This window comes from Pseudopodoces humilis, chromosome 1 (assembly GCF_049639895.1).
Source record: "Pseudopodoces humilis isolate 2021_Gansu_Grassland_sample_001 chromosome 1, ASM4963989v1, whole genome shotgun sequence".
Lineage (NCBI taxonomy): Eukaryota > Metazoa > Chordata > Aves > Passeriformes > Paridae > Pseudopodoces > Pseudopodoces humilis.
The window spans coordinates 151,705,280-151,732,210 of record NC_142200.1 but is presented as its reverse complement, the minus strand read 5'-3'; the positions used below and the strand labels follow the sequence as shown (position 1 = coordinate 151,732,210).

The 26,931-nt window shown below is 73.7% G+C and overlaps 1 protein-coding gene across 1 annotated transcript in view; it reads left to right on the top strand.

Moving 5' to 3' along the window:
- The window catches only part of SSPO (SCO-spondin), a 34,757-nt gene that overhangs the window by 2,227 nt on the left and 5,599 nt on the right, over positions 1 to 26,931 (top strand). The window contains exons 4-53 of the mRNA XM_088055879.1: positions 1,331 to 1,680; positions 2,320 to 2,422; positions 2,506 to 2,664; positions 2,755 to 2,840; positions 2,925 to 3,048; positions 3,486 to 3,830; positions 3,907 to 4,141; positions 4,600 to 4,738; positions 4,859 to 4,979; positions 5,256 to 5,428; positions 5,556 to 5,777; positions 5,846 to 6,017; positions 6,858 to 7,104; positions 7,605 to 7,785; positions 7,852 to 7,946; positions 8,044 to 8,300; positions 8,484 to 8,618; positions 9,241 to 9,440; positions 10,104 to 10,231; positions 10,314 to 10,423; positions 11,007 to 11,156; positions 11,266 to 11,359; positions 11,902 to 12,302; positions 12,619 to 12,849; positions 13,199 to 13,912; positions 14,183 to 14,265; positions 14,688 to 14,901; positions 15,189 to 15,341; positions 15,649 to 15,780; positions 15,861 to 16,061; positions 16,164 to 16,314; positions 16,490 to 16,649; positions 16,720 to 16,774; positions 16,866 to 16,938; positions 17,142 to 17,266; positions 17,512 to 17,667; positions 17,989 to 18,168; positions 18,586 to 18,694; positions 18,996 to 19,050; positions 19,605 to 19,713; positions 20,193 to 21,185; positions 21,999 to 22,162; positions 22,617 to 22,756; positions 22,828 to 22,913; positions 23,877 to 24,332; positions 24,409 to 24,600; positions 25,023 to 25,218; positions 25,534 to 25,703; positions 26,042 to 26,173; positions 26,638 to 26,926. Coding sequence (XP_087912005.1) covers positions 1,331 to 1,680; positions 2,320 to 2,422; positions 2,506 to 2,664; positions 2,755 to 2,840; positions 2,925 to 3,048; positions 3,486 to 3,830; positions 3,907 to 4,141; positions 4,600 to 4,738; positions 4,859 to 4,979; positions 5,256 to 5,428; positions 5,556 to 5,777; positions 5,846 to 6,017; positions 6,858 to 7,104; positions 7,605 to 7,785; positions 7,852 to 7,946; positions 8,044 to 8,300; positions 8,484 to 8,618; positions 9,241 to 9,440; positions 10,104 to 10,231; positions 10,314 to 10,423; positions 11,007 to 11,156; positions 11,266 to 11,359; positions 11,902 to 12,302; positions 12,619 to 12,849; positions 13,199 to 13,912; positions 14,183 to 14,265; positions 14,688 to 14,901; positions 15,189 to 15,341; positions 15,649 to 15,780; positions 15,861 to 16,061; positions 16,164 to 16,314; positions 16,490 to 16,649; positions 16,720 to 16,774; positions 16,866 to 16,938; positions 17,142 to 17,266; positions 17,512 to 17,667; positions 17,989 to 18,168; positions 18,586 to 18,694; positions 18,996 to 19,050; positions 19,605 to 19,713; positions 20,193 to 21,185; positions 21,999 to 22,162; positions 22,617 to 22,756; positions 22,828 to 22,913; positions 23,877 to 24,332; positions 24,409 to 24,600; positions 25,023 to 25,218; positions 25,534 to 25,703; positions 26,042 to 26,173; positions 26,638 to 26,926 — 9,946 coding nt within the window. The remainder of the gene's footprint in view (positions 1 to 1,330; positions 1,681 to 2,319; positions 2,423 to 2,505; positions 2,665 to 2,754; positions 2,841 to 2,924; positions 3,049 to 3,485; positions 3,831 to 3,906; positions 4,142 to 4,599; positions 4,739 to 4,858; positions 4,980 to 5,255; positions 5,429 to 5,555; positions 5,778 to 5,845; positions 6,018 to 6,857; positions 7,105 to 7,604; positions 7,786 to 7,851; positions 7,947 to 8,043; positions 8,301 to 8,483; positions 8,619 to 9,240; positions 9,441 to 10,103; positions 10,232 to 10,313; positions 10,424 to 11,006; positions 11,157 to 11,265; positions 11,360 to 11,901; positions 12,303 to 12,618; positions 12,850 to 13,198; positions 13,913 to 14,182; positions 14,266 to 14,687; positions 14,902 to 15,188; positions 15,342 to 15,648; positions 15,781 to 15,860; positions 16,062 to 16,163; positions 16,315 to 16,489; positions 16,650 to 16,719; positions 16,775 to 16,865; positions 16,939 to 17,141; positions 17,267 to 17,511; positions 17,668 to 17,988; positions 18,169 to 18,585; positions 18,695 to 18,995; positions 19,051 to 19,604; positions 19,714 to 20,192; positions 21,186 to 21,998; positions 22,163 to 22,616; positions 22,757 to 22,827; positions 22,914 to 23,876; positions 24,333 to 24,408; positions 24,601 to 25,022; positions 25,219 to 25,533; positions 25,704 to 26,041; positions 26,174 to 26,637; positions 26,927 to 26,931) is intronic.

The following is a 26,931-nucleotide window of genomic DNA, read 5'->3' as shown; positions in this document are numbered from 1 at the left end:
GATGGGATCTGGGAACTGGGATGGGATCTGGGATCTGGGATGGGATCTGGGAACTGGGATGGGATCTGGGAACTGGGATGGGAACTGGGAAATGGGATGGGATCTGGGATCTGGGATGGGAACTGGGAGCCGGGATGGGATTTGGGATCTGGGATGGGATCTGGGAACTGGGATGGGATCTGGGAAATGGGATGGGAACTGGGAAATGGGATGGGATCTGGGAACTGGGATGGGAACTGGGAAATGGGATGGGATCTGGGAACTGGGATGGGATCTGGGAAATGGGATGGGAACTGGGAAATGGGATGGGATCTGGGATCTGGGATGGGAACTGGGAGCCGGGATGGGATCTGGGATCTGGGATGGGAACTGGGATCTGGGATGGGATCTGGGATCTGGGATGGGAACTGGGAGCCGGGATGGGATCTGGGAGCCGGGATGGGAACTGGGAGCCGGGATGGGAACTGGGATCTGGGATGGGATTTGGGAGCTGGGATGGCAGTGTGGATGTCACTCCCACCATTCCCGGTGTGAAACCCTCGCTGTGCTGTTCCCACTGGGTGCCAGGAAGGCTGCTGGGATGGGTGCTGGGGTCAGCACCCTGCTGTGTCACCTGCTGTGTCACCTCTCTGTGCCACCCCGCTGTGTCACCTGCTGTGTCACCTCTCTGTGCCACCCCGCTGTGTCACCCGCTGTGTCACCCCGCTGTGTCACCCCGCTGTGTCACCTGCTGTGTCACCCGCTGTGTCACCTGCTGTGTCACCTGCTGTGTCACCTCTCTGTGTCACCCCGCTGCGTCACCTGCTGTGTCACCCCACTGTGTCACCTGCTGTGTCACCTGCTGTGTCACCCCACTGTGTCACCTGCTGTGTCACCTGCTGTGTCACCTCTCTGTGCCACCCCGCTGTGTCACCTGCTGTGTCACCCGCTGTGTCACCCCGCTGTGTCACCCCGCTGTGTCACCTGCTGTGTCACCTCTCTGTGCCACCCCGCTGTGTCACCCGCTGTGTCACCCCGCTGTGTCACCCCGCTGTGTCACCTGCTGTGTCACCCGCTGTGTCACCTGCTGTGTCACCTGCTGTGTCACCCCGCTGTGTCACCTGCTGTGTCACCCGCTGTGTCACCCCGCTGTGTCACCCTGCTGTGTCACCCCGCTGTGTCACCTGCTGTGTTCCCTGCTGTGTCACCTGCTGTGTCACCTGCTGTGTCACCTGCTGTGCCACCCCACTGTGTCACCTGCTGTGCCACCCCACTGTGTCACCCTCTGTGTCACCCGTCTGTGCCATCCCACTGTCCCCCGTGGTGCCATCCCACTGTCCCCTCCCCGCAGGTCCCGGCTCCCTGGGCCGCTGTTTCAGCGCGTGGCAGTGCCAGGACGGCGCCGGTGGCCGCAATGGCAGCGCCATGAGCCGCGCCGAGTGCTGCCAGCACCCCTGGGGACACAGCTGGCGCGGCGGGGACAGCGGGGGACCCTGCCTGCCCTGCACCCGCCTGCCCCTGGGCGGGGACGGGGGGTCCCGGCGCCACCGCAGCCCCCCGGCCACGTGCCAGGCCTGGGCCGGGACGCGCTTCCGCACCTTCGACGGGCGGCACTTCGGCTTCGCCGGCTCCTGCCGGTACAGCCTGGCCACGGCCACCGACGGCACCTGGGACATCACCGTGGGGCTCGGACACCCCCGGGTACCGGACACCGGCGGGGGGACGCGGGGGGCACCCAGAAACCCAGCCGGCCCCGAACCGGGCTGGGCTGGATAACGGGGACGGGTGACAACAACACCGGGATGTCACCATCGGCCTGGGACACCTGGGGGGGACAGGATGGGTCACTTGGGGTCACTGGTCCTGTTCCCAGAGCTGGAGGGGGGGCTGGGAGCTGGGATGGGAATTGGGATGGGAACTGGGGATGGGAACTGGGATGGGAACTGGGATGGGAACTGGGCTGGGAACTGGGATGGGAACTGGGATGGGAACTGGGATGGGAATTGGGATGGGAATTGGGATGGGAACTGGGATGGGAATTGGGATGGGAACTGGGATGGGAACTGGGATGGGAACTGGGATGGGAATTGGGATGGGAATTGGGATGGGAACTGGGGTGGGAACTGGGCTGGGAACTGGGATGGGAACTGGGATGGGAATTGGGATGGGAATTGGGATGGGAATTGGGGTGGGACCTGCGATGGGACCTGCGATGGGTTTGGGGTGGGAGCCGGGCTGTCACGGCCACGGCTCCATCCCTGGTGACCGTGACACACGTGAGTGCCCCACCCCGCTGTCCCTGCCCCCCCTGAGTGTCCCGGTGCCACCCCCGGGCCGCAGGTGCTGCTGATGACGTTCGGGACGGCCGCGGTGGTGGCCGAGGGACGGAACGTGTCGGTGAACGGGGCGGCGGTGCCGGAGGGACGCCCGTACCTGCACAAAGGTGAGGTCCCCCGAGGCCGGCAGGGTGGGGATGAGCCCCGGGTGACACCAGGACACGGTGATCGATCGGAGTCCCCGGCGCAGGGCTCGGTGTCACCTGGCCGGGTGACTGGGTGGCCGTGGCCAGCAGCCTGGGCGTGCGGGTGGCCTGGGACGGTCACCTGGCAGTGACGGTGACAGCGGAGCCTGAACTGCGCGGTGCCACCTGGGGGCTGTGCGGCACCTACACCGACGACCCTGCAGGTGAGTTCCACTCTCCCAGTGCCGCCCCCGCCCCACCTGGGGGCCGGGGGGACAGCCCACATGTCCCCTCTGTCCCCCCCGTCCCCCCAGACGATTTCGTGCGCCCCGACGGGGCCATCGCTGCCTTCGCCGCCGCCTTTGGCAACTCCTGGAAGGTGCCGGTGGCTGCCACGGAGGTACCGGAGGGGTCGCGGTGACGCCCCCGCGCCCGTTCGGGGGTCCCCGGGGGTCTCCCCCGCGCTGAGGGACCCCCGGCTCAGCCCCCGTGCAGGGACGTGCCGGAGGGGGACACCGCGTGTGGCCCGGGTGAGGTGGCACCGGCGGTGGCCACGTGCGGGCTGCTGCTGGCCCAGCCCTTCCGGCAGTGCCACGGCGAGGTCAGCGGCACCGGGGGGACCCGGGGGGCTCGGGGGGTCCCGGGGGGTCTCGGCGGGTGCTGGGGAGGGGTCCTGAAGGGTTCTGTGTGGTCCCAGGGCTGTCCTGGGAAGTACTGGGGGGCTCCTGGGAGTTCCAGGGGATCCCAGAGTCGTTCCGGGGTGTCCTGGGGGCTCCCAGGGGTTTCTGGGGGGGTTTGGGGGCGTCCCGGGGGGTTCTGGAGAGTTCCGGGGAGTCCTGGAGCTTCCTGTGGGGTTCTGTAAGATCCCAGGGGCTCAAGGGGGCTCAGGAGTCCTGGGGCGTCCTGAGGGTCCCAGGGGACTCTGGGAGGTCCTGGCAGGTCTGGCAAATTCCGGGGGGTTCTTGGGCATCCGGAGGGGGTCCTGGGGGTCCTGGGGCGTTCTGGGGAGCCTGGGAGGATCCTCACCGCTGCTCCCCACCCGCAGGTGGACCCCAGCGGCTTCTACGCAGCGTGTGTGGCACTGCTGTGCGGGGACAGGGACCCTGTGTCCCCTCCCGGTCCCCTGTACCCCCCCGGTCCCCTGTCCGGTCCCCTGACACCCCCCGGTCCCCTGTCCGGTCCCCTGACACCCCCCGGTCCCCTGTCCGGTCCCCTGACACCCCCCGGTCCTCTGTCCCTCCCCGATCCCCTGTCCCCCCCGGTCCCCTGTCCGGTCCCCTGTCCCCCCCCGGTCCCCCGCCCCCCGCCGCCTGTGACACCTTCGCCGCCTACTCCCGGGAGTGCTCCCGCCGCCAGCTCCACGTCCCCTGGCGCCAGCCCGGTCTCTGCGGTAGGAACCGGGGGGTCCCCTCCCCTTCCCGTCCCCGCCGTGCCGCCGGTGCCATGGCGGTGTCCCCGCCCCGCAGAGCGCCGCTGTCCCCCGGGCCAGCGCTTCACCGACTGCGTGTCGCTGTGCCCGGTCACCTGCGGCACGGCGGGCGAGCAGGGCCCGTGCCACCGGCACTGCCACGGCGGCTGCCGGTGCGGCCCGGGGCTGGCCCGGGACGGCCCGAGCTGTGTCCCCGCCGCCGCCTGCCCCTGCCACCACCGGCGACAGCGCTACGAGCCCGGCCAGAGCATCCGCCAGCGCTGCAACCGCTGGTGGGTGGCACCGCGGTGACAGCGGTGACACCGGGCTGGCACCCTCGGGGGGGGAGGGGGAGCCGCTGGTGGGCAGCCCCAGGGTCCCCTTTGGGGTGTCCCACCCCATCCCGGGTCCTCCGTGATGTCCCCTCACCCCGGGGTCCCTGTGGCGTGTCCCCCTTTATCCCAGGTTCCCTGGGACGTGTCCCCTGCTACCCCCGTGTCCCCTGCGGTGTCCCCTCTGGTGTCCCCTACAATGCCCCCCGTGTCCCCTGTGCTGTCCCCTGCAGTGTCCCCGGTGTCCCCTGTGCTGTCCCCTGCGGGGTCCCCTGCAGTGTCCCCGGTGTCCCCTGTGCTGTCCCCTGCAGTGTCCCCGGTGTCCCCGGTGTCCCCTGTGCTGTCCCCTGCGGGGTCCCCGTTGCCCCCAGCGGACCCCAGCGGGGGTGACGGATGTCCCGGTGTCCCGGTGTCCCCAGCACGTGCGAGGGCGGCCGCTGGCGCTGTGAGCAGCAGCGGTGCCCGGCCGAGTGCGCGGTGCTGGGGGGACGTCACTTTGTCACCTTCGACCGCCGCCGCTTCTCCCTGCCCGCCCCCTGTGCCCACACGCTGCTGGAGGTGAGGGGACACGGGGACACGGGGACAGCAGGGTGGCCGCAGCGGTGACGGGGCGCTGCTCTGGCGGTGGCCGCGGTGGCAGGGCCGTGCCCGGGGGTGTCACCGCGTCTCTGTCCCCAGGACTTCGTGGCGGGGCGGCTGCTGATCACAGCCGAGCACGAGCCCTGCGACAGCCACCTCGGCTGTCCCCGCAGCCTCACTGTCACCACCAACCGCACCACGGCCCGGCTGCACGGCACAGGTGACACACGTGGACAAGACCGGGACAGGCACCGGGACTGGCACCATCCCCTGATGCCGTTATGGCAGCCGTGCCTGTCCCCAGTGTCCCCCTGCCCATCCCCAGTGTCCCCCTGCCCATCCCCCATGTCCCCACGGCGGTGGGTGACATCCCAGTGCCTGTCCCCAGTGTCCCCGTGGCACCTGGGGAGCCACTCCAGGGCCTGTCCCGGATGTTCCCACGGCCACGGGCCCCACCCCGGTGGCCGCCCCACGGTGCCACTGCTGTCGCCCTCAGGGGAGGTGACAGTGGCCGGGCGGGAGGTGACGCTGCCCTTCTCGGGCTCCGAGCTGAGCATCCGCCGCGCGTCCTCCGCCTTCCTGCACCTGCAGCTGCCCGACGCCCACATCCTCTGGGGCCTGGGGACCCCCGACACCTTCGTGACCCTGCAGCCCGCCATGGCCGGCGCGGTGAGCGGGACCCCCGGGACGGGCGGGACCCCCGGCGGTTCGGGACCCCCGGGACGGGCGGGATGCCCCGGCGGTTCGGGAACCCGGTGGGATGAGGCTCTGCCGGGCTCCGCCCTGCTCGGGACAGGTGCGGGGGCTCTGCGGGACCTTCAACGGGGACCAGCGCGACGACTTCACGACGCCGGCGGGGGACGTGGAGCCGGGAGCGGCCGCCTTCCCCAAAGCCTTCCGTGCGGCCGGAGCCTGCCCGGCGCTGGGCCCCGGCGTTCCCGACCCCTGCGCCGCCTTCCCCGGGAGCCGGGAGCGCGCCGAGGCCGCCTGCGCCGTGCTCATGGGACCGGCCTTCCAGGTGAGGGCCCCGGCGCGGGGGACAGCGGGGACGGGTGACAGCGTGTGACAATGTCCCCTCCGGCACAGCCGTGTCACCGCGCCGTGGATCCGGAGCCGTTCCTGGAGCTGTGCCGGTGGGACGTGTGCTCCTGCCGGGAACGGGACCGGGAGCGCTGTCTGTGCCCCGCGCTGGGAGCCTACGGCCGGGAATGCGCCCGGGAGGGAACCGAGCTGGAGTGGAGGAACCGGAGCCTCTGCGGTGGGATGGGATTGGGAATGGGATCAGTGGGATGGGATCAGTGGGATAGGGAATGGGATAGGGAATGGGATTGGGAATGGGATCAGTGGGATGGGATTGGGAATGGGAATGGGATCAGTGGGGTGGGATGGGATTGGGAATGGGATCAGTGGGATGGGGAATGGGATTGGGAATGGGATCAGTGGGGTGGAATGGGATTGGGAATGGGATCAGTGGGGTGGGATGGGATTGGGAATGGGATCAGTGGGATGGGGAATGGGATTGGGAATGGGATCAGTGGGGTGGAATGGGATTGGGAATGGGATCAGTGGGATGGGGAATGGGATCGGGAATGGGATCAGTGGGATGGGGAATGGGATTGGGAATGGGATCAGTGGGATGGGATCGGGAATGGGAATGGGATCAGTGGGGTGGAATGGGATTGGGAATGGGATCACTGGGATGGGATCAGTGGGATGGGATTGGGAATGGGAATAGGATCAGTGGGATGGGATTGGGAATGGGATTGGGAATGGGATTGGGAATGGGATCAGTGGGATGGGATCAGTGGGATGGGATTTGGAATGGGATCAGTGGGATTGGGAATGGGATTGGGAATGGGGTCACTGAGATGGGATCAGTGGGATGGGATTTGGAATGGGATCAGTGGGATGGGGAATGGGATTGGGAATGGGATCACTGGGATGGGATCAGTGGGATGGGATTGGGAATGGGAATGGGATCAGTGGGGTGGGATGGGATTGGGAATGGGATTAGTGGGATGGGATCAGTGGGATGGGACGGGATGGGACCGGATGGGGTGACGTCTGCCCCCCCGGTGACCCCCCCGTGCCCCCCCAGATGAGCCGTGTCCCGGGGGGCAGCAGTACCGGGACTGCGGGGGTCCCTGCGGCCGTTCCTGCTCAGAGCCCCCCGGAGCCAGTGACTGTCCCCCTCCGGACACCCTCTGTGTCCCCGGCTGTCGCTGCCCCCCGGGGCTGCTGCTGGCCCAGGGGGGTCAGTGTGTCCCCCCCGCCGCCTGCCCGTGTCCCCGCGGCGCCCGCCTGTACCCCCCCGGCGCCCGCATCCGCCGCGGCTGCCAGGCCTGGTGGGTCCCGGGGGAATCTGGGGGTCGCGGGGAGGTTTGGGGGGCTGGAGGGTCACCCAAAGGACGGGGGTCGCGCAGGCAGGATGTGGCGGTGACGGCGACGCGCGATGAAATCCCCTCCGGCCCGGTGTGACACCCCGCGGGACGGGGGGGCTTTTGTCCCGTGTCCCACCGTGGGGACAGCGAGGGACCCCGGGGGAGCCCGGTTAGGGGGATGGGGGGTCCTGCGGAACGGGGTGCGGGGGGGTCGGTGGGGTGCGGGGAGATGAGGATGGGGGTGCAGGGACCCCGTTGTGGGGGGCTCAGCGGGATTTGGGGGGGTGGGGGTGGGGACACGGGGGCCCCGGATTGGGGACAGAATGTGGGGGCCGGGGCTTGGGGGACGCCGATGAGGGGGGGCTCGGAGGGTCGGGGGGTGCCGGAGGTCGGGTGGAATTTGGGAGATGGGGGCGGGGGACGCCGCCGTGGGGGTCTCAGACGGACGGGGGTCCCTCCCGCAGTGTGTGCGCGGGGGGGTCGTGGCGCTGCGCCCCCGCCCCGTGTCCCCCCGCCCCGCGCTGTCCCCCGGGGCTGCTGCACTCACCGGGCTCCTGCCTGCGCCGCTGCGACCCCGCCGAGCCCTCCGGCACCTGCGGCGGCCCCGCCGACGGCTGCGTGTGCCCCCCCGGGACCCTCTTCCTGGTGGGTGACAGCCCCGGGGGGGTGCGGGGGTCCCCCCGAGCCCCCCTGAGCAAGGTCTGGTCGCAGGGCGGGCGCTGCGTGTCCCCGGACGAGTGTCCCTGTCACCACGGCGGGCGGCTGTACCCGCCCAACGCCACCATCGCCCGCGACTGCAACACCTGGTGGGACCCCCGGACACCCCCAGACCCCCCCTGTACCCGTGGCGGAGCCCCGCAGACAGCCTCGGCCCCCGCGGTGGCACCGAGCCTGTCCCCGCAGCGTGTGCCGGCGACAGCGGTGGCGCTGCGGGCGCGAGGAGTGCGCGGGGACCTGCGTGGCCACGGGGGACCCGCACTATGTCACCTTCGATGGCCGCGCCTTCACCTTCGCGGGGGACTGCGAGTACCTGCTGGCTCGCGAGGCCTCCGGGCTCTTCGCTGTCACCGCCGAGAACGTCCCGTGCGGTGCCACCGGCGTCACCTGCACCAAGTCGGTGGTGGTGGCCATGGGGAACACCGTGGTGCACATGCTGCGGGGTGAGGGGGACACGGGGGGCGCGGGCAGGAGCCGCGGGGACATCCCGGCTCGGTGGCGGGGGATTCACGGGGGGTCACGGCCGTGGGGGGACCCCCGGGGACATCGCAGCCCCGCGGGCTGGTGGGGTACGGGGGGAGCGTGGGGGGACACGGGGGGGGTGACCCTCGGTGCCGCCCCGGCAGGACGGGAGGTGACAGTGAACGGGGTGGCCGTGCGACCCCCAAAGGTGTTCGGGGGCTCGGGGCTGGCGCTGCAGCGAGCGGGGCTGTTCCTGCTGCTCCTCACGCGCCTGGGGCTGGCCGTGCTGTGGGACGGAGGTGAGCCCCCGGAGGGCGGGGAGGTTCGGGGGGGGTCCCTGGGGGGGGTCCCTGGGGCTGGCCGTGCTGTGGGACGGAGGTGAGACCCTCGGGGGGGCTGGGGGGTTCTGGGGGGGTCCCTGGGGGTCCCTGGGGCTGGCCGTGCTGTGGGACGGAGGTGAGACCCTCGGGGGGGCTGGGGGGTTCTGGGGGGGTCCCTGGGGGTCCCTGGGGCTGGCCGTGCTGTGGGACGGAGGTGAGACCCCCGGGGGGGCTGGGGGGTTCTGGGGGGGTCCCTGGGGCTGGCCGTGCTGTGGGACGGAGGTGAGACCCCCGGAGGGCTGGGGGGTTCTGGGGGGGTCCCTGGGGGTCCCTGGGGCTGGCCGTGCTGTGGGACGGGGGTGAGACCCCCGTGGGAAGTATGGGTGGGGGACCCCAGTACTGGGGGGCTGTGGGGGGTCCCTGGTGCTGGCGGTGCCGTGGCGGTGTCACCGCGGCGGGGCCCGAGGTGCCACCACGGGGGGGGGTCATATGCGGGGTCCCTGGCGCCACACGGGGTCCGCAGCGCTGGTGGCACCGCGGGGGGGTCCGTGGGGGTCCCGGGGGCCGTGGGGGGCTCCCCTGGCAGCCGCGGTGGGCGCAGGGACCCGCGTGTACGTGCGCGTGTCCCCGCGGCTGCGGGGCCGCCTGGCCGGGCTCTGCGGAAACTTCGACGGCGACGCCGAGAACGATTTCGGGAGCCGGGACGGGGCCCTCGAGGCGACCCCCGAGATCTTCGGGGACTCCTGGCGCCTCAGCCCCCTCTGCCCGGAGGCCGACGGGCACCGCCCGCACCCCTGCGATGTACGGGGACACGGGGACACGGGGACACGGGGACACGGGGACAGAGGGACACGGAGGGCTGGCAGGGGGACACAGGGGGACAGGGGGACACGGGGACACGGAGGGACACAGGGGGACACGGAGGGCTGGCAGGGGGACACAGAGACAGGAGGGACACGGGGGGACACGGGGGGACACGGGGACAGGGGGGACACAGAGGGCTGGCAGGGGGACACAGGGGGACACAGGAGTCGGCGGGGGGACACTGAGGGTTACAAAAGAACACGGGGCTGTGACGGCCGAGGTCACTGAAGGAGGAGTCAGATCCCAGGGGGAGGAGGAGGATGGAGGTGCCTCAGTCTTGGGCTGAATTTCTCTCGTCTCGTCCCTTGCACTTGGGGTGTGCTGACCCCCGAGATTCCGGACAGCGGGGGACCAGGGGGGCCGGCTGGGGACAGTGATGGGGACTGGGGGGACCCGGCTGGGGACAGTGATGGGGACTGGGGGGACCCGGCTGGGGACAGTGATGGGGAGACCCCTCCCAGACCAGCCCCAGCGCCTGCCCCGAGCTGTACAGACCATGCCGGGGGGACGCAGGAGGACACGGGAGGCTGGGGGTGGCCACGGGGGGTGTGGGGGTCTCGCGTGGGGCACACGGGGGGTCTGACGAGGGGACACCTCCAGGACAGCCCCCAGCGCTCGGCCTGGGCGCGGGGTCGCTGCGGGGTCCTGCAGCACCAGCTCTTCGCCCCCTGCCACGAGCTGGTGCCCCCCCAGCGCTTCTACGAGTGGTGCCTGTTCGACGCCTGCGGGTGAGTTTGGGGGTCTCGGGGGCGCCCCCAGCCCCGGGGCGGGTCCCGGGTCCCGGGCCCCGTCCCACGGTTGGTGCCCCAGCTGTGACAGCGGCGGGGACTGCGAGTGTCTGTGCACGGCCCTGGCCGCCTACGCCGAGGAGTGCGGCCGGCGGGGGAGAGCCCTGCGCTGGCGGAGCCAGGGGCTGTGCCGTGAGTCCGGCCGGGGGACCGGGGGCTTAGGGGGTGCCGGGGGTCCCGGGGGTGCCGGGGGTCCCGGGGGCTGAGGGGGTACCGGTGGTAGGGGGGGTCCCGGGGGTAAGGGGGGTACCAGGGGCTGGGGGGGGTCCCGGGGGTAAGGGGGGGTCCAGGGAACTGGGGGACACGGGGGTCCCCTCCTGCCCCTGTGCTGGAGGAGCAGGGGCTGTGCTGTGGATCTGGGGGGCTCAGGAGAGCACAGGGGGGCCCATGGGGAGCCCGGGGACACTGGGGGGCTCGGGGACACTGGGGGGCTCGGGGACACTGGGGGGCTCGGGCTGAGCCCTCCCCGGTGCGATGTGCTGGGGTTGGGGGCCGGGCAATGGGGCTGGGGGCGCAGGAGCCCCCCTAGGGGCTATGGGGCGGGAGTCCCAGGCTGTGGGGTCGGGGGTTATGGGGCGGGAGGAAGGGTCCGGGCCGTGCCCTCCATGGGGCTGTGGGACTGAGGGGGGGCAAGAGCCCCGCGTGGCGTTTTGGGGGTCCCAGGCTGTGGAGCGGGGGGCGGTCCAGCCCCCCTAACCCCCCCCAATCTCTGCAGCCCTGCAGTGCGAGGGGGGGCAGGAGTACAACCCCTGCGGCCCCCCCTGCCCCCCCACCTGCCGCGACCTCGGCCGGGAGCCCCCCGAGCTCTGCGGGGCCCTGGGCTGCCTCGAGGGCTGTTTCTGCCCCCCCGGGAGGGTCCTGCACGGTGAGGAGGGGGCTCGGGGGCACAGGGGAGGTTTGGGGGGCAGCGGGGGGGGAGCCGGGGGGCCGGGAGGGGCTGGGGGTCGCGGTGCCACCCCTGTGCCCCCCGGCAGAGGGGCTGTGCCTGGAGCCCCCCGCCTGCCCCTGCTTCTGGGACGGGTTCGCCTTCCCGGCCGGGGCCACCGTGAGCCAGGGCTGCAGCAACTGGTGAGGCACTGGTTTATACTGGGATCCCGGGTGCCACGTGCTGGGGTCCCGGGACACCGGGATAGGGGACACTGGGACACTGGGACACCGGGATGGGGGACACTGGGACACCGGGATAGGGGACACCGGGATAGGGGACACCGGGATAGGGGACACTGGGATAGAGGGACACTGGGATAGAGGGACACTGGGAGAGAGGGACACTGGGATAGAGGGACACTGGGACACTGGGATAGAGGGACACTGGGATGGAGGGACACTGGGATAGAGGGACACTGGGACACTGGGATAGAGGGACACTGGGATAGAGGGACACTGGGATAACGGGACACTGGGATAGAGGGACACTGGGATAACGGGACACTGGGATTAACGGGACACTGGGATAACGGGACACTGGGAGAGAGGGACACTGGGATAAAGGGACACTGGGATAGAGGGACACTGGGATAAAGGGACACTGGGATAGAGGGACACTGGCTTAGAGGGACGCTGGGATCCCGGGCCCCCTGGCCCCTTGTGAGACCCCTCTGTGCCTTCAGCACGTGTCTCGAGGGGCGCTGGCAGTGCCCCCCGACCCTGTCCCCGTGTCCCGCCGCCCCCGGCTGCGCCCCCTGGGAGTTCCAGTGCCGGGGCGGGGGTCTCTGCGTGCCGGGGGCCTGGCTCTGCGACAACGAGGACGACTGCGGGGACGGCTCTGACGAGCTGTGCGACCCCCCCTGCGCCCCCCAGCAGCCCCGCTGCCCCGGCGGGCGCTGCCTGCCCTGGGGGGCCCGCTGTGACGGTGTCACCCAGTGTCCCGACGGCTGGGACGAGGCGGGGTGTCCTCCCCTGCCCTGCGCCCCCCCCGAGTTCGCCTGTGCCGGGGGTCGCTGCCTCCCCCCCGCCCGGGTCTGCGACGGGCGGCTCGATTGTCCCCCCGGGGACGACTCGGACGAGGCGGGTGAGTGAGCACGGGGGGCTCGGGGGGTGGGGGGGGGTCTGCGGGGAGTTTTGGGGTTCTGGGGAGCTGGAGAGCCCTGCAGTGTTTGGGGTTTGTGCCCCACATTGGGGGTCCCTGAGCCCCCAACCCTGCGGTCTGTGCCCCACATTGGGGGTCCCTGAGCCCCTGCGGTCTGTGCCCCACATTGGGGGTCCCTGAGCCCCCCAGCCCTGCGGTCTGTGCCCCAGAGCGGCACCCGGAGGTCCCGGGGGTGGGCAGAGATCTGTCCGTGCCCCGTGGGGTGCCGGTGCCCACATGGGGGGTCCCGTCCCCGCAGGCTGCGCCCCCCGGTGCGGGCCGGGGCAGTTCAGGTGCGGGGGGGGCCGGTGTGTCCCGTACCCCCAGCGCTGCGACGGCCGCGACGACTGCGGGGACGGGAGCGACGAGAGCGGCTGTCCCTGCCCCGAGGGGCACCTGCCGTGTCCCGGGGGGGGCTGCCAGCCCCCCGCCGCTCTCTGCGGCGGCCGCCGCCACTGCCCCGACGGCGCGGACGAGGCCGATTGTCCCGGTGAGGGGCGCGGGGGGGACACCGGCTCTGGGAACCCCACCCGGGCCCCACCCCCGCCCCTCTGCCCGGGGACCCCCGAGCTGGGACCCCTCTGCCCCGGGCCCCCCCCCGTGCGCCCCGAGGGCCCCCTGACCCAGGGACTGCCCCCCCCTCCCCCGGGACCCCCTTGGGGGACCCCCACCCGTGACCTCCTCACCCAGGGCCCCCTCTGGGACCCCCTCCCACCCTGGGACCCCCTCCCACCCTGGGACCCCCTCCCAACCTGGGACCCCCTCCCTTTGGGGACTCCCGACCCCGGCACCCCCACACCCCGGACCCCCTTCGGTCACCGCTGTCCCCGTGTCCCCAGCGCGGGCCACCTGCGTCCCCGGCACCGTCCCGTGCCCCGACGGCTCCTGCGTGCCGGAGGTCGCCGTGTGCGACGGCTCTCGCGACTGTCGCGACGGCTGGGACGAGAGTCCGGCGGGGTGCGCGGTGGCGCTGCCGCCCGCGCCGCTGGCACCTGGCACCGGCATTGTCACCGCCACTGGCACCATTGTCACCGCCACTGGCACCGCTGGCACCGCCACTGGCACCATTGGCACCGCCACTGGCACCGCCACTGTCGCCGACATTGTCACCGCTGGCACCGCCACTGGCACCGCCGTCACCGCCGACACTGTCATCGCGGTCACCGGCGCCATCGGCACTGTCGCCAACGCTGTCACTGTCAGTGACACTGACACTGTCGCCGACACCGCCCCCGGCACCGCCGCTGTCGCCGACACTGTCGCTGTCCCCGTCCCCGCCGGCCCCTCGGCCGGGCCCTGTCCTGCCCGGTCCCTGCGCTGCGACAGCGGCGGCTGCGTCCCGCGGGGGTGGCGCTGCGATGGCGACAGCGACTGTCCCGATGGCAGCGACGAGAGGGGCTGCGACCGCCCGGGCGCCCCCGGCCACCTGCCCTGCGACCCCCCCTGCGACCCTGGACTCGCCCCCTGCGCCCCCGCCTGCGTCCCCCCTCGCCGCCTCTGCGACGGCGTCCCCCAGTGTCGCGACAGCGCCGACGAGAGCCCCCAGCTGTGCGGTGAGACCCGCGGCACCCGGCTCTGGGGACATCTGGAGGGGGCGAGGCCTGGGAGTCACCCCCGTGTCGCCTCCTGGGGACCTCAGGGTCCCTTGGGGAGGGAAACTCGGCGGGGAGGGGGTCCCACCGGAGAGGGTTCGGCCCAGAGTCCCCCGGGGACCTCCCCTGTGTCCCCTGGGGACCCCTCAGAGCCCTCCTGTCCCCCCAGAGCCCCCCGGGGACCTCCCCTGTGTCCCCTGGGGACCCTTCAGAGCCCTCCTGTCCCCCCAGAGCCCCCCGGCCCCGGGAGCAGCCCGCGGGGTCCCTGCACAGAGTTCGACTGCGGGGACGGGGAATGTGTCACCTTCCAGCAGGTACCGGGGGACAGCGGGGACCCCCCGCCCTCCCCGCAGCGCCCGGGTCCCTCCTGCTGCCACCCCCTGTCCCAGCGTGTCCCCCACCCCTTTCCAGAGACACCCGGGTGTCCCCTGCCCGCTCCCGGTGTCACCCCGATGTTCCCTCCATCATTCCCGCGGTGTCCCCGAGCCAGCGTCACCCCCGGTGGCCCCTCCCGACCCCCTCTCGCCCCCCGTTCCCGGTGTCCCTGACTCCCCTAACCCCCTCCCGGTGTCACCCCGGCGTCCCAGGACCCACTTTCAGTGCCACTTTAGTGTCCCCGGGCTCCCTGCCGCCGTGTCCCCCCGTGTCCCCGCGGTGTCCCCCCGTGTCCCCGCTGTCCCCGCCGTGTCCCCGCTGTCCCCGCCGTGTCCCCGCGGTGTCCCCGCTGTCCCCGCAGGTGTGTGACGGGGTGCGGGACTGCGGCTCGGGTGAGGACGAGCGGGGGTGCGGCCGCTGGGGGTCCTGGGGGCCCTGGGGGTCGTGCAGCCGCCCCTGCGGGCCCGGGGGACAGCGCCGCACGCGGGGATGTCACCAGAGCCACCCGGGGCTGCTGCGAGCGTGCCGGGGGCCGCGCGAGCAGGAGAGACCCTGCTTCCACCGGGCCTGCCCGGGTGAGCGCGGGGGGCGTGGGGGGCCGGGGGACCCCCGGAGGGTGTGGGGGGACCGGGGGGTGTTGGGGGGATGCGCGGGGCGAACCCTGACACCGCCGAGTCTGCCCAGGCGGGTCAGGGGGTGCCTGGGGGGACCCCGGGGCGTGGGGGTGTCGGGGGAGTTGGGGGTCTCTGAGCGATTTGGGGGTCCCCACGGTTCAGGCTGCCCGGGGGGCTTTCAGGGACCCCGCGATCCGAGGGGTTTGGGGGTTCTGAGGCCCCCCTTAACTCTCCCACCCCCCCCGCAGTGGACGGCGCGTGGGGCCCGTGGGGACCCTGGTCCGACTGCCCGGGGGGCTGCGGGGGGGTCCGGCTGCGCAGGAGGGGCTGCCAGCCCCCCCAGAACGGCGGCCGCGCCTGCGAGGAGCTGCCCGGGGGGAGCCCCGGAGCCCTGGAGATGGGTGGGTGCGGGGGGGAAGCCGGGGGCGCGGGACGGGGTCTGGGGGTCTGGGGTCCTCCCATGGGGCGGGGGGCTCGGAGGGCAGGGGGCCCAGTGGGGTGGGGGCTCACGGTGGGACAGATGAGCTCCACAGAGGGGGGGGCGCTCGGTGGGGTGCGGGGGCTTCTCAGGGTGGGGGGGCTTTGTGGGACGGGAGGGTCCTGGTGGGACAGGGGGGGGTCACGGCTGGGGGTGGGGGGGTTCAGGGGGAAGGGGCGCTGGTGGGGCGGGTGGTCTCCGTGTCTGACCCCTGCCCCCAGCCCCCTGAGCCCCGGGGGGGTGCCCCAACGCCTCGGGGTGCGCGGAGGGGCTGCGCCCCCCCCCCTGCGCCCCCTGCCCCGCCTCCTGCGCCGACCTGGCCGCCGCCGTCACCTGCCCGCGGCCCCCGCCCTGCCGCCCAGGTGAGGGGGGGGGTCACTGGGGGGGCTCGGGGGGGCTCCCCGATGCGAGGGCCCCCCCAGAGCCCCCCGCCCACCCGCAGGGTGCTGGTGCCCGGCGGGGCGGGTGCTGGACGCCCCCGAGCCGGGCGCGGGGCCCGGGGGGTGCGTGCGGCCCCGGGAGTGCCCGTGCCGGGCCGGGGGGCTCCGGTACCCTCCGGGAGCCCCGGTGCCGCTCGGATGTCGCCTCTGCTCGTGCCTCGAGGGTCGCCTGCGCCACTGCCGCCCCCAGCCCGGCTGCTCAGGTGGGTCCCGGCGCCCCCGGTTCCCGTGCCCGGTACCCCCGTGTGTCCACCGGGACCCCCGGCTGTCCCCGCCGCGGTGACCCGGTGTCCCCCTCCCCACAGTGGACTGCGGGTGGTCGTCGTGGTCGCCGTGGGGCTCGTGCGGGGGCCCGTGCGGGACCCCCGGTGTGCAGTGGTCCTTCCGCAGCCCCTCCAACCCCGCCCGCCGCGGGGGGGGGCGGCACTGCCGCGGCATCTACCGCAAGGCCCGGCGGTGAGCGGGGCGCGGGGGGTTTGGGGGTCCCCCGGGGGGCTTTGGGGGTCCCCCCGGTGTGTGACGGTCCCCCCGGTGTGTGACGGTCTCCCCGGTGTGTGACGGTCCCCCCCGGTGTGTGACGGTCCCCCCGGTGTGTGACGGTCTCCCCGGTGTGTGACGGTCCCTCCCGCAGGTGTCGCACGGTGCCGTGCGGGCGGTGCCGGGAGCGGGGCCGGGGGCGCGTCCCCGGTGAGCGCTGGCGCGGGGGTCCCTGCCAGGTGTGCCAGTGCCTGGCGGGCGGGGCCGTGCGCTGTGTCCCCTACTGTCCCCTCCGCCTGTCCGGCTGTCCCCAGGTGAGCGGGGGGCGCGGGGGGCGGCGCGGGCCGCAGGTGGCGGTGGCGGTGACGCTGCCGGTGTCCCCAGGGCCAGGTGCTGCGGGAAGGTGACGGCGGGTCCTGCTGCGCCTGCGGCCCCGCGGGTGAGCGGGGGGTGCCGGGGGGTCCCGGGGGAGGTGGGGGTCACCCCCCGTCCCCTCGTGCCCACCCGCGCCGTGCCCGTCCCCGCTGCAGGTGACAACGGCACGGCCACCCCGCCCGGGATGACGACAGCGCTGTCCCCCCCCGCGCCGGCCGAGGGTCCCGGGTACGGGGGGGGCGGGGCAGGGTGGGTTTGGGGGGTCCCCGAAGCCGGGGGGGGGAGCACTGGGGGTGTCCCCCCCTGGCCATCTCTCCCTCACCCTGCCCCTCCCGCCCCACGGCCGGGCCCGAGGGGCCGCCCACCTCAGGGTGGCCCAGAAGCGCCGAGCCCCCCCCGGAGCCCCCCAGCGCTGCCGGGGGCACCCCCAGGACGGAGACCCCGCCCGAGGCCACCCCGAGACCCCCCGGAGGCTCCGCGACCCCCCACGAGCCCCCCCAGCTCCGCGTGCTGCCCTCGCTGGTTCCCACGGGGGTCACCCCCGCGACCCCCCCAGGTGAGGGGTCCCCGGCAGGTGGGGAGAAAAGCCCCCCCAGAAAGGCCCCCCGGGATGGGGGTGGAAGGGGGGCCCGGACCCGGAGACAGCCCCCGGGGGCCGGGGGCTTCCTAGGGGGGGGGGCAGTGCCCGGGGGACTGGGGGAGCCGCGGGGGTCCCAAATTGGGCACACCGAGGTTGGAGGTGGCGGGGGTCGCCCCCCAACACGCGGGGTCACCCTGTTCCCCCCCCCCCGTGTCCCCCAGGCTGCGCCCCCCCGCCCTGGGGGGGGTGGGGGTCCTGCAGCCGCTCCTGCGGGGTGGGGGTCGCTCTGCGGCGCCGGGGGGAGACCCCGCCCGAGGGGGGCTGCGCCCACCCCCCCAACATCGACAGCCGCGTCTGCTTCGTGCGAGCCTGCCCAGGTACCCCCGACCCCCGAACGGGCTGCGACCCCCGGCACGATGGGGACCCCCCGGGGGGCCGGGACCCCCGGTATGGGGCGGGTCCTCAGGGCTCCCCATTTCCGGCCTGGGACCCCCCCAAAGTCTGGGGACCTGCCCAGGGAGTGGGACCCCCCCCATCCCCAGGCTGAGGGGGGGTCAGGGCCGGGGGTCGCGGGGGTTTGGACTCCCCGAGCGGGGGGGGTGGGCTCGGGGGTCCCCGGGGGGGGCGCTCTGCCTTAGGGGGTGCAGGGGGGGTCCTGGGGCGGTGCGAACCCCCCTGACCGCCCCGTGCCCCCCCAGTCGCAGGCGGGTGGGCGCCCTGGGGGTCCTGGAGCCCCTGCGGAGCCCCGTGCGGGGGGGGGCAGCAGAGCCGCCGCCGCAGCTGCAGCGACCCCCCCCCAAAAAACGGGGGCCGGCCGTGCGAGGGAGGGGCCGTGCAGAGCCGGCCCTGCAACCTGCGGCCCTGCGGGGACCCCCCAGGTACGGGGGGCACGGGGGGCACGGGGGGCTGCGGACCCCCCTCCCACCTTCCTGCTCCGTCCCTGGACCCCCCAGCCCCCAAACCCCCTAAAATCCCCTTAGTCCCCCGGACCCCCCCACCCCTGACCCCCCCAGCCACCCCAAATCCCCCCCAGCCCCCCAAACCTCCCCCGATCCCCCCCTGAGCCCCCCGTGTCTCCCCCAGCCCCCCAAACCTCCCCCGATCCCCCCTGAGCCCCCCGTGTCTCCCCCAGCCCCCCAAACCTCCCCCGATCCCCCCCTGAGCCCCCCGGGTCTCCCCCAGCCCCCCAAACCTCCCCCGATCCCCCCTGAGCCCCCCGTGTCTCCCCCAGCCCCCCAAACCTCCCCCGATCCCCCCCTGAGCCCCCCGTGTCTCCCCCCGCCTGCCCCCCCCAGACGCTGCTGGTACCGCCGGGGGGCTGCGAGGATCTGGGGGTCCCCCCCTGCCCCCCCACCTGCGCGGACCCGAGTGGGAACAGCTCGTGCCCGGGAGGCTGCGAGGAAGGTCCGGGGGGCGTGGGGAGGGTCTGGGGGACACGGGGGGGTCTTGGGAGGGCCCCGGGGGGATCTCGGGGGGTGAATTGGGGAGGGTCTGGGGGACACGGGGCGGTTTGGGGGGCGTTTGGGAGCCTGGAAGGACATGGAGGGGGCTTGGGGGGGCTTAGGGGGGGTTTGGGGGTCTTGGGGGACCGGGAGGGAATTTAGGGTGGGCTTGGGAACTTGAGGGGGGGCAGTCCGGGGGGTGGGGAGGATTTGGGGGGCGTTGGGAGGGGCTGAAGCCCCCCTGAACCTGCCCCGCCCCCCAGGCTGCCGGTGCCGGCCCGGACTGGTCCTGCAGGGGAGCGGCTGCGTGGAGCCCGGGTACCCCAAAACCCCTGCACCCCAAAACCCCTGCACCCCAAATCCCCCTGTACCCCAAATCCCCTGCACCCCAAATCCCCCTGTACCCCAAAACCCCCTGCACCCCAAAACCCCCTGTACCCCAAAACCCTGCACCCCAAATCCCCCTGTACCCCAAAACCCCCTGCACCCCAAATCCCCCTGTACCCCAAATCTCCCTGCACCCCAAATCCCCTGCACCCCACAACCCCCTGCACCCCAAATCCCCCTGTCCCGAAAACCCCTGCACCCCAAAACCCTGTACCCCAAAACCCCTGCACCCCAAAACCCCCTGCACCCCAATTCCCCCTGCACCCCAAAACCCCTGCACCCCAAACCCCCCTGTACCCCAAATGCCCCCTGTACCCCAAATGCCCCCTGTACCCCAAATCCCACCGTGAAACCGGCGACACCCAAACGCCGCCGCTGGGGGTCCCCAGGCAATGGGACCCCCTGAACATTGGGGGGCTCCCAGGGGCTCCCCAGGATTTGGGGTGACGCTTCTGTTCCCTCCAGCGCCTGTGGGGTCCCTGCAGGGGTCTTGGGGGTCCCCGGAAATCGGGGCCCCCCCGAGTCCTGCGGGTGGTCGCGCTGGACCCCCTGGACCCGCTGTGACTGCGGCACCGGGACCCGGCAGCGCTTCAGGTGAGGGGCTGCCCCATAGCGGGGGGGATCTGCCCCATAACGGGGATCTGCCCCATAGCGGGGGGGTCCTGCCCCATAGCGGGGTCCTGCCTCATAGCGGGGGTCCTGCCCCATAACGGGGATCTGCCCCATAGCGGGGATCTGCCCCATAGCGGGGGGGATCTGCCCCATAACGGGGATCTGCCCCATAGCGGGGGTCCTGCCCCATAACGGGGATCTGCCCCATAGCGGGGAACTGCCCCATAGCGGGGTCCTGCCTCATAGCGGGGGTCCTGCCCCATAACGGGGAACTGCCCCATAGCGGGGAACTGCCCCATAGCGGGGGGGGATCTGCCCCGTAGCGGGGGGGGGTCCTGCCCCATAGCGGGGGTCCTGCCCCATAGCGGGGGGGGATCTGCCCCATGGCGGGGGGGGATCTGCCTCATAGCGGGGGTCCTGCCCCATAACGGGGGTCCTGCCCCACATCCCACTCCCCACAGGTCTCCCACCAACCCCTCGGCCGCGGCGGGCGGTGCCCCCTGCCCCGGGAGACCCCGAGAGGTTCGGGGCTGTCCCGAGCTCTGCGGACCCGGTACGTGCCAGGATCCCCCCCGAGCCCCCCGGGGCTGGGACCCCCGAGCGCCACCGCGGCCCCCGAGCGCCTCCGTGTCCGTCTGTCCGCAGAGCCCGGGAGCGCGGGGCCACCGGGGGCCACCGAGACACCGTGGGGTACAGAGACCCCGGAGTCACCGTGGGGCACGGGGACACCAGAATCGCTGTGGGGCACAGGGACCCCAGAGACACCGTGGGGGACAGAGACCCCAGAGACACCGTGGGGCACAGGGATCCCAGAATCGCTGTGGGGCACGGGGACCCCAGAATCGCTGTGGGGCACGGGGACCCCAGAGACACCGTGGGGGACAGAGACCCCAGAATCGCTGTGGGGCACAGAGACCCCAGAGACACCGTGGGGCACGGGGACCCCAGAGACACCGTGGGGCACGGGGACCCCAGAGACACCGTGGGGCACGGGGACCCCAGAATCGCTGTGGGGCACGGGGACCCCAGAGACACCGTGGGGCACGGGGACCCCAGAATCGCTGTGGGGCACGGGGACCCCAGAGACACCGTGGGGGACAGAGACCCCGGAGTCACCGTGGGGCACGGGGACCCCAGAGACACCGTGGGGCACGGGGACCCCAGAGACACCGTGGGGGACAGAGACCCCAGAGACACCGTGGGGCACGGGGACCCCAGAATCGCTGTGGGGCACGGAGACCCCAGAATCGCCGCGGGTCCCGGGGTCCCTGGAGCCGCTGTGGGTCCCGGAGCCCCCCGAGCCGCCCGTCCCCGCCCGTGGCCGGTGGTCGCCGTGGGGGCCCTGGGGGGGCTGCAGCGCCCCGTGCGGGGGGGGCGAGCGCTGGCGCCGCCGGGGCTGCGGGACCCCCCCGTGCCCGGGCCCGGCCCTGCAGAGCCAGAGCTGCCACAGCCACGTGTGTCGCGGTGAGTGCGACACGGGGACAGGGACACGGGGACAGGGACACGGGGACAGGGATATGGGGACAGGGACACGGGGACAGGGACATGGGGCCGGGACATGGGGACAGGGACACGGGGACAGGGACACGGGGACAGGGACATGGGGACAGGGACATGGGGACAGGGACACGGGGACAGGGACATGGGGACAGGGACACGGGGACCGCGACATGGGGACAGTGACATGGGACCGGGACATGGGGACCCTCATCCAGCCACCGGGCCCAAAGACCCCTCCCCGGAGATGTGACCCAGAGACCCCAGTCCAGAGCCCAAGGACCCCGAGCCAGAGATGTCACTCAGAGCCCCCGAGCACAGCCCTGCCCCACAGCGCTGCCCCACAGACCCCCACAGACCCCCACAGTGCCCCAGAGACCCCCACAGTGCCCCAGAGACCCCCACAGTGCCCCACAGACCCGCACAGTGCCCCACAGACCCCCAGAGACCCCCACAGTGCCCCATAGACCCCCACAGTGCCCCATAGACCCCCACAGTGCCCCCACTGCGCTGCCCCTCATCCCCGCCCCACGCCCCATGGGACACTGCGCCGGGTGTCGGGGGGCGCAGGTCGGGTGTTCAGGGGTGTTCAGGGCTGTTGGGGGGGTGTTCAGGGCGGCTGGGGGGCACAGGCCGGGTGCTCAGGGGTGTCGGGGGTCGCTCAGGGCGCTCAGGGGTGTCGGGGGGCGCTCAGGGGCGCTCAGGGGTGTCGGGGGGCGCAGGCCGGCCGGGTGCCCCCAGGTGCTGAGCGTTTTCTCGGGGGGCTGCAGAGGCCGGGTGCCCCCCCGGCCGGACCTTCCGCGAGTGCGGGGGGGGCTCCGGGTGTCCCCGGAGCTGCGCCCACCTTGGGGGGGCCGTGGGGTGCGCGGGGGGGTGCCAGGAGGGCTGTCACTGCCCCCCCGGGACCTTCCTGCACCGCCACTCCTGCCTGCAGGTGAGACCCCCGGGAGACCCCCCCGGAACCGGGGTGCTGCCCCCCAAATCCCGGGCTGGGGACTGTGGGCCGGGGAAATCTCGGGGTTTGGGGTCCGCAAATCCGCGGGGGCCCCGAGAGAGGTTGGGGGTCCCGGGGTGGGGGTTCCCGGTTTGTAGGGGGTGTCTCGGGAGTGCGGGGGGGGGTTCCCTGGTTCGGGGGGGTCCCTGATTGTGGGAGGGGTCTCGGGGAGGGGTCCCCTGGTGTGTGAGTGACCCCTGGGGCAGCAGGGGGTCCCCAGGGTGCTGCTATGGGGTGGTGGGTGCCCCACGGGTGCCCCCCAGGGTGCTGGGGCTTCATGGGGGTCCCTGGGTCTGTGGTTGGGGTGTTTTGGGGTCCCTGGGTCTGTGGTTGGGGTGTTTTGGGGTCTCTGGGTCTGGGGGTGCCCCCCGGGCGCCCCCCACCCCCGGCTCAGCCCCAGCAGTGCCCGTGCTCGGTGCCGGCCGCGCTGCTGCGGGGGGGCACGGCCGGGACCCCCCCCGGGACCCCCCCCGGGGACCCCCCGATGCTGGAGCTGCCGCCGGGCGGGACCCTGCGCGTGGGCTGCGCCCGCTGGTGAGGAGGGGGCGCCCCGGGGGCGACCCTTCCCCACCCTGCGCCCCCCCTGACTCCCCTCTGCCCCCCAGCTCCTGCCTGTGGGCCCGCCTGCGCTGCCCCCCCTGCGGCGAGACCCCCACGGAGACCCCGACCTGCCCGAGCCCCCCCTGCGCCGGTGGGTCCCTGCCCCACAGCCCCCTGCCCCACAGCCCCCTGCCCCACAGCCCCACAGCCCCCTGCCCCACAGCCCCTGCCCCACAGCCCCTGCCCCACAGCCACAGCCCCACAGCCCCGGCCCCACAGCCCCTGCCCCACAGCCCCACAGCCCCACAGCCCCACAGCCCCTGCCCCACAGCCCCACAGCCCCTGCCCCACAGCCCCCTGCCCCACAGCCCCACAGCCCCACAGCCCCACAGCCCCACAGCCCCTGCCCCACAGCCCCCTGCCCCACAGCCCCTGCCCCACAGCCCCCTGCCCCACAGCCCCACAGCCCCACAGCCCCACAGCCCCACAGCCCCTGCCCCACAGCCCCCTGCCCCACAGCCCCTGCCCCACAGCCCCCTGCCCCACAGCCCCACAGCCCCACAGCCCCCTGCCCCACAGCCCCACAGCCCCTGCCCCACAGCCCCACAGCCCCCTGCCCCACAGCCCCACAGCCCCTGCCCCACAGCTCCGGCCCCACAGCCCCCTGCCCCACAGCCCCACAGCCCCTGCCCCACAGCCCCACAGCCCCACAGCCCCACAGCTCCGGCCCCACAGCCCCACAGCCCCCTGCCCCACAGCCCCACAGCCCCACAGCCCCACAGCCCCCTGCCCCACAGCTCCGGCCCAACAGCCCCTGCCCCACAGCCCCCTGCCCCACAGCCCCACAGCCCCCTGCCCCACAGCCCCCTGCCCCACAGCCCCACAGCCCCACAGCCCCCTGCCCCACAGCCCCACAGCCCCCTGCCCCACAGCCCCACAGCCCCACAGCCCCACAGCCCCACAGCCACACAGCCCCACAGCCCCGCCCCCACAGCCCCACAGCCCCCTGCCCCACAGCCCCACAGCCCCACAGCCCCCTGCCCCACAGTCCCTGCCCCACGCGTGGGGGTCCCGGCGGGCCCGGGGGTCTCACTGCTTGTTTTTCCCCCCACAGCGGAGCCCGGCCCCACACGGGATCTCAGCCCCACACGGGATCTCAGCCCCACACGGGATCTCAGCCCCACACGGGATCTCAGCCCCACACCGGATCTCAGCCCCACACCCGATCTCAGCCCCACACCGGATCTCAGCCCCACATCCGATCTCAGCCCCACACCGGATCTCAGCCCCACACGGGATCTCAGCCCCACACCGGATCTCAGCCCCACACCCGATCTCAGCCCCACACCGGATCTCAGCCCCACACCCGATCTCAGCCCCACATCCGATCTCAGCCCCACATCCGATCTCAGCCCCACACCGGATCTCAGCCCCACATCCGATCTCAGCCCCACATCCGATCTCAGCCCCACACCGGATCTCAGCCCCACACGGGATCTCAGCCCCACACCGGATCTCAGCCCCACACCCGATCTCAGCCCCACACCGGATCTCAGCCCCACATCCCCAGGTGAGGGTCCCCACCCCCCGTGCCGCCCACCCCGGGGGTCTCCTCGCCCTGCCCCACTGACGGACCCTTCCCGCAGGGGACGAGGAGGATGCTGGGGGGTCCCCGGGGGTCCCGTGGGGCCCGTGGGGGCCGTGGGGGCCCTGCAGCCGCTCCTGCACCCGGCCCGAGACCCCCGCGAGCCGGAGCCGCCGCCGGGACTGCCCGGGGGGAAACTGTGGGGCGGGGGGCGACAGCCAGAGCCGGCCCTGCAACCTGCCCCACTGCCAGGGTATGGGGGGCTATGGGGGTCCTGCAACCTGCCCCACTGCCAGGGTATGGGGGGCTATGGGGGTCCTGCAACCTGCCCCACTGCCAGGGTATGGGGGGCTATGGGGGTCCTGGGTGGGCAGTGGGGGCAGGGAGGTCCGGGGGTCTGAGGGGGCTTTGGGGTCCCTGCAAGCTGCCCCGCTGTGAAGTCACGGAGGTTCGGGGGGATCCGGGGGTCTCTGCCCCACTGCGGGGGGATCCGAGGGTCTCTGCCCTACTGCGGGGGGATTTGGGGGGTCCCTGCCCCACTGCGGGGATATTTGGGGGTCCCTGCCCCACTGCGGGGGGATTTGGGGGTCTCTGCCCCACTGCGGGGGGATTTGGGGGTCCCTGCCCCACTGCGGGGGGCTGTGGGGCGCCCCTAACGCTGAGGTTTCCCCGCAGCGCCCCCCTGCCTGACGCCCCCCTGCCCGTGCCGGTGGAGCCCCTGGGGGTCCTGGGGGTCGTGCTCGCGGCCCTGCGGGGGGGGGCAGCAGCGGCGGCTCCGGGCCTTCGCCCCCCCCGGCCCCGGGGACCCCTGGTGCCCCCAATTCCGGGGGGGCCACGAGCAGCGGCGGCCGTGCGGGGTGGAGGCGTGTCGGGGTGCGGGGGGGCCCCGGGGGGCGATCCCGGGGGGCACAGGGGGGTCAGGGGGGCGATCCCGGGGGGCGATCCCGGGGGGCTGGGGGGCACAGGGGGGGCACCGGGGGGGTCAGGGGGCACAGGGGGGCTCCGGGGGTGGGGAGGGAGGTGGAGCCGGGCCCCGGGGGAGTTTTGGGGGGCTCAGAGGGGATTGGGGGTACGGTGGGGGGAGGGGTGACCGGAGGGCTCGGGGGGGGCTGGGGGGGGCTGGGGGGCGCTGGGGGTCTCAGGGCGACCCCGAGGGGTTCCGGGGGTCACCCCCTGTCCCCCCCCCCGGGGACGGCGCGCGGTCCCCGTGGGGTCCCTGGTCGCGCTGTGACGTCACGTGCGGGGGGGGCCGCCCCGTGCGCAGCCGCTCGTGCTCCCGACCCCCCCCCAAAAAGGGGGGCAGCCCCTGCCCCGGGGGGGGGCACGAGCTGAGGGCCTGCAACCCCCGGCCCGGCGGTACGGGGGGCACTGGGGGGCACTGGGGGGCACTGGGGGGCACTGGGGGAGCCGGGGGGGACTGGGGGGGGGCACTGGGGGGGCACTGGGGGGGCACTGTGGGAGCCGGGGGTTCCCTGGGGGGCTCCGGTCGAGGCAGCGGAGAGGGGCGGGGGGAGCTGCGGGAGGCTGGGGGTGCCCGGGGATGTTCGGTGGGGTCCCCGGGGGTGTCCGGGGGTGCCCGGGGTGCTCGGTGGGGTCCCCGGGGGGCTCGGGGGGGTCCCCGGGGGTGCTCGGTGGGGTCCCCGGGGGCTCGGGGGGGTCCCCGGGGCTGTGGGGGTGGTGACGGTGCCCCCCAGGCCCGCGGTGTCCCCCCGGGCAGGGCCTGACCCCCTGCGGCACGGGCTGCCCGCGGAGCTGCCGGGGCCTGCAGGAGGGGGTCCCCAGTGAGGGGGGCGCCCCCTGCGAGCCCGGCTGTCGCTGTCCCCCCGGTGAGCCCCCGGCACCGCCCGCCACCCCCGGGGCAGCGCGGGGACCCCCCGGGACCCTGTGCCCTGCCCCCTCCTGTCCCCTGTCCCACCTGTCCCCTGTCCCACCTGTCCCCCTCGTCCCTCCTGACCCCCAGACCCCCCCATGACCCCCTGTCCCCCTGCCCCCCCATCCCTCCATGACCCCCCTGTCCCCCTGACCCCTCCTGTCCCCCCCATGTCCCCCTCACCCCTGTCACCCCCAGGGAGCAGGACCGGGGCTGTGTCCCCGTGTCCCCATGTCCCCCCCATGTCCCCCCCATGTCCCCCCCATGTCCCCCCCATGTCCCCATGTCCCCATGTCCCCCCCAGGGACCCTGGAGCAGGACGGGGGCTGTGTCCCCATGTCCCCCCCATGTCCCCCCATGTCCCCTGTCCCCCCCGTCCCCATGTCCCCCCCATGTCCCCATGTCCCCATGTCCCCCCAGGGACCCTGGAGCAGGACGGGGGCTGTGTCCCCCCCTCCCTGTGCGCCTGTCTGGACTCGGGGGGGCAGCTCTGGGTGCCGGGGGGCAGCGCCCACCCCCGGGGCTGCCACAACTGCACCTGCGCGGGGGGGCGGCTGCGCTGTGTCCCGGGGGGCTGTCCCCCCCCCTCCGCCACCCCCGGGACCCCCCCCGGGACCCCCCCCGGGACCCCGCCCTGCGCCTGGAGCCGCTGGAGCCGCTGGGGACCCTGCAGTGTCACCTGCGGGGGGGGGCGGCAGGAGCGCTACCGGTGAG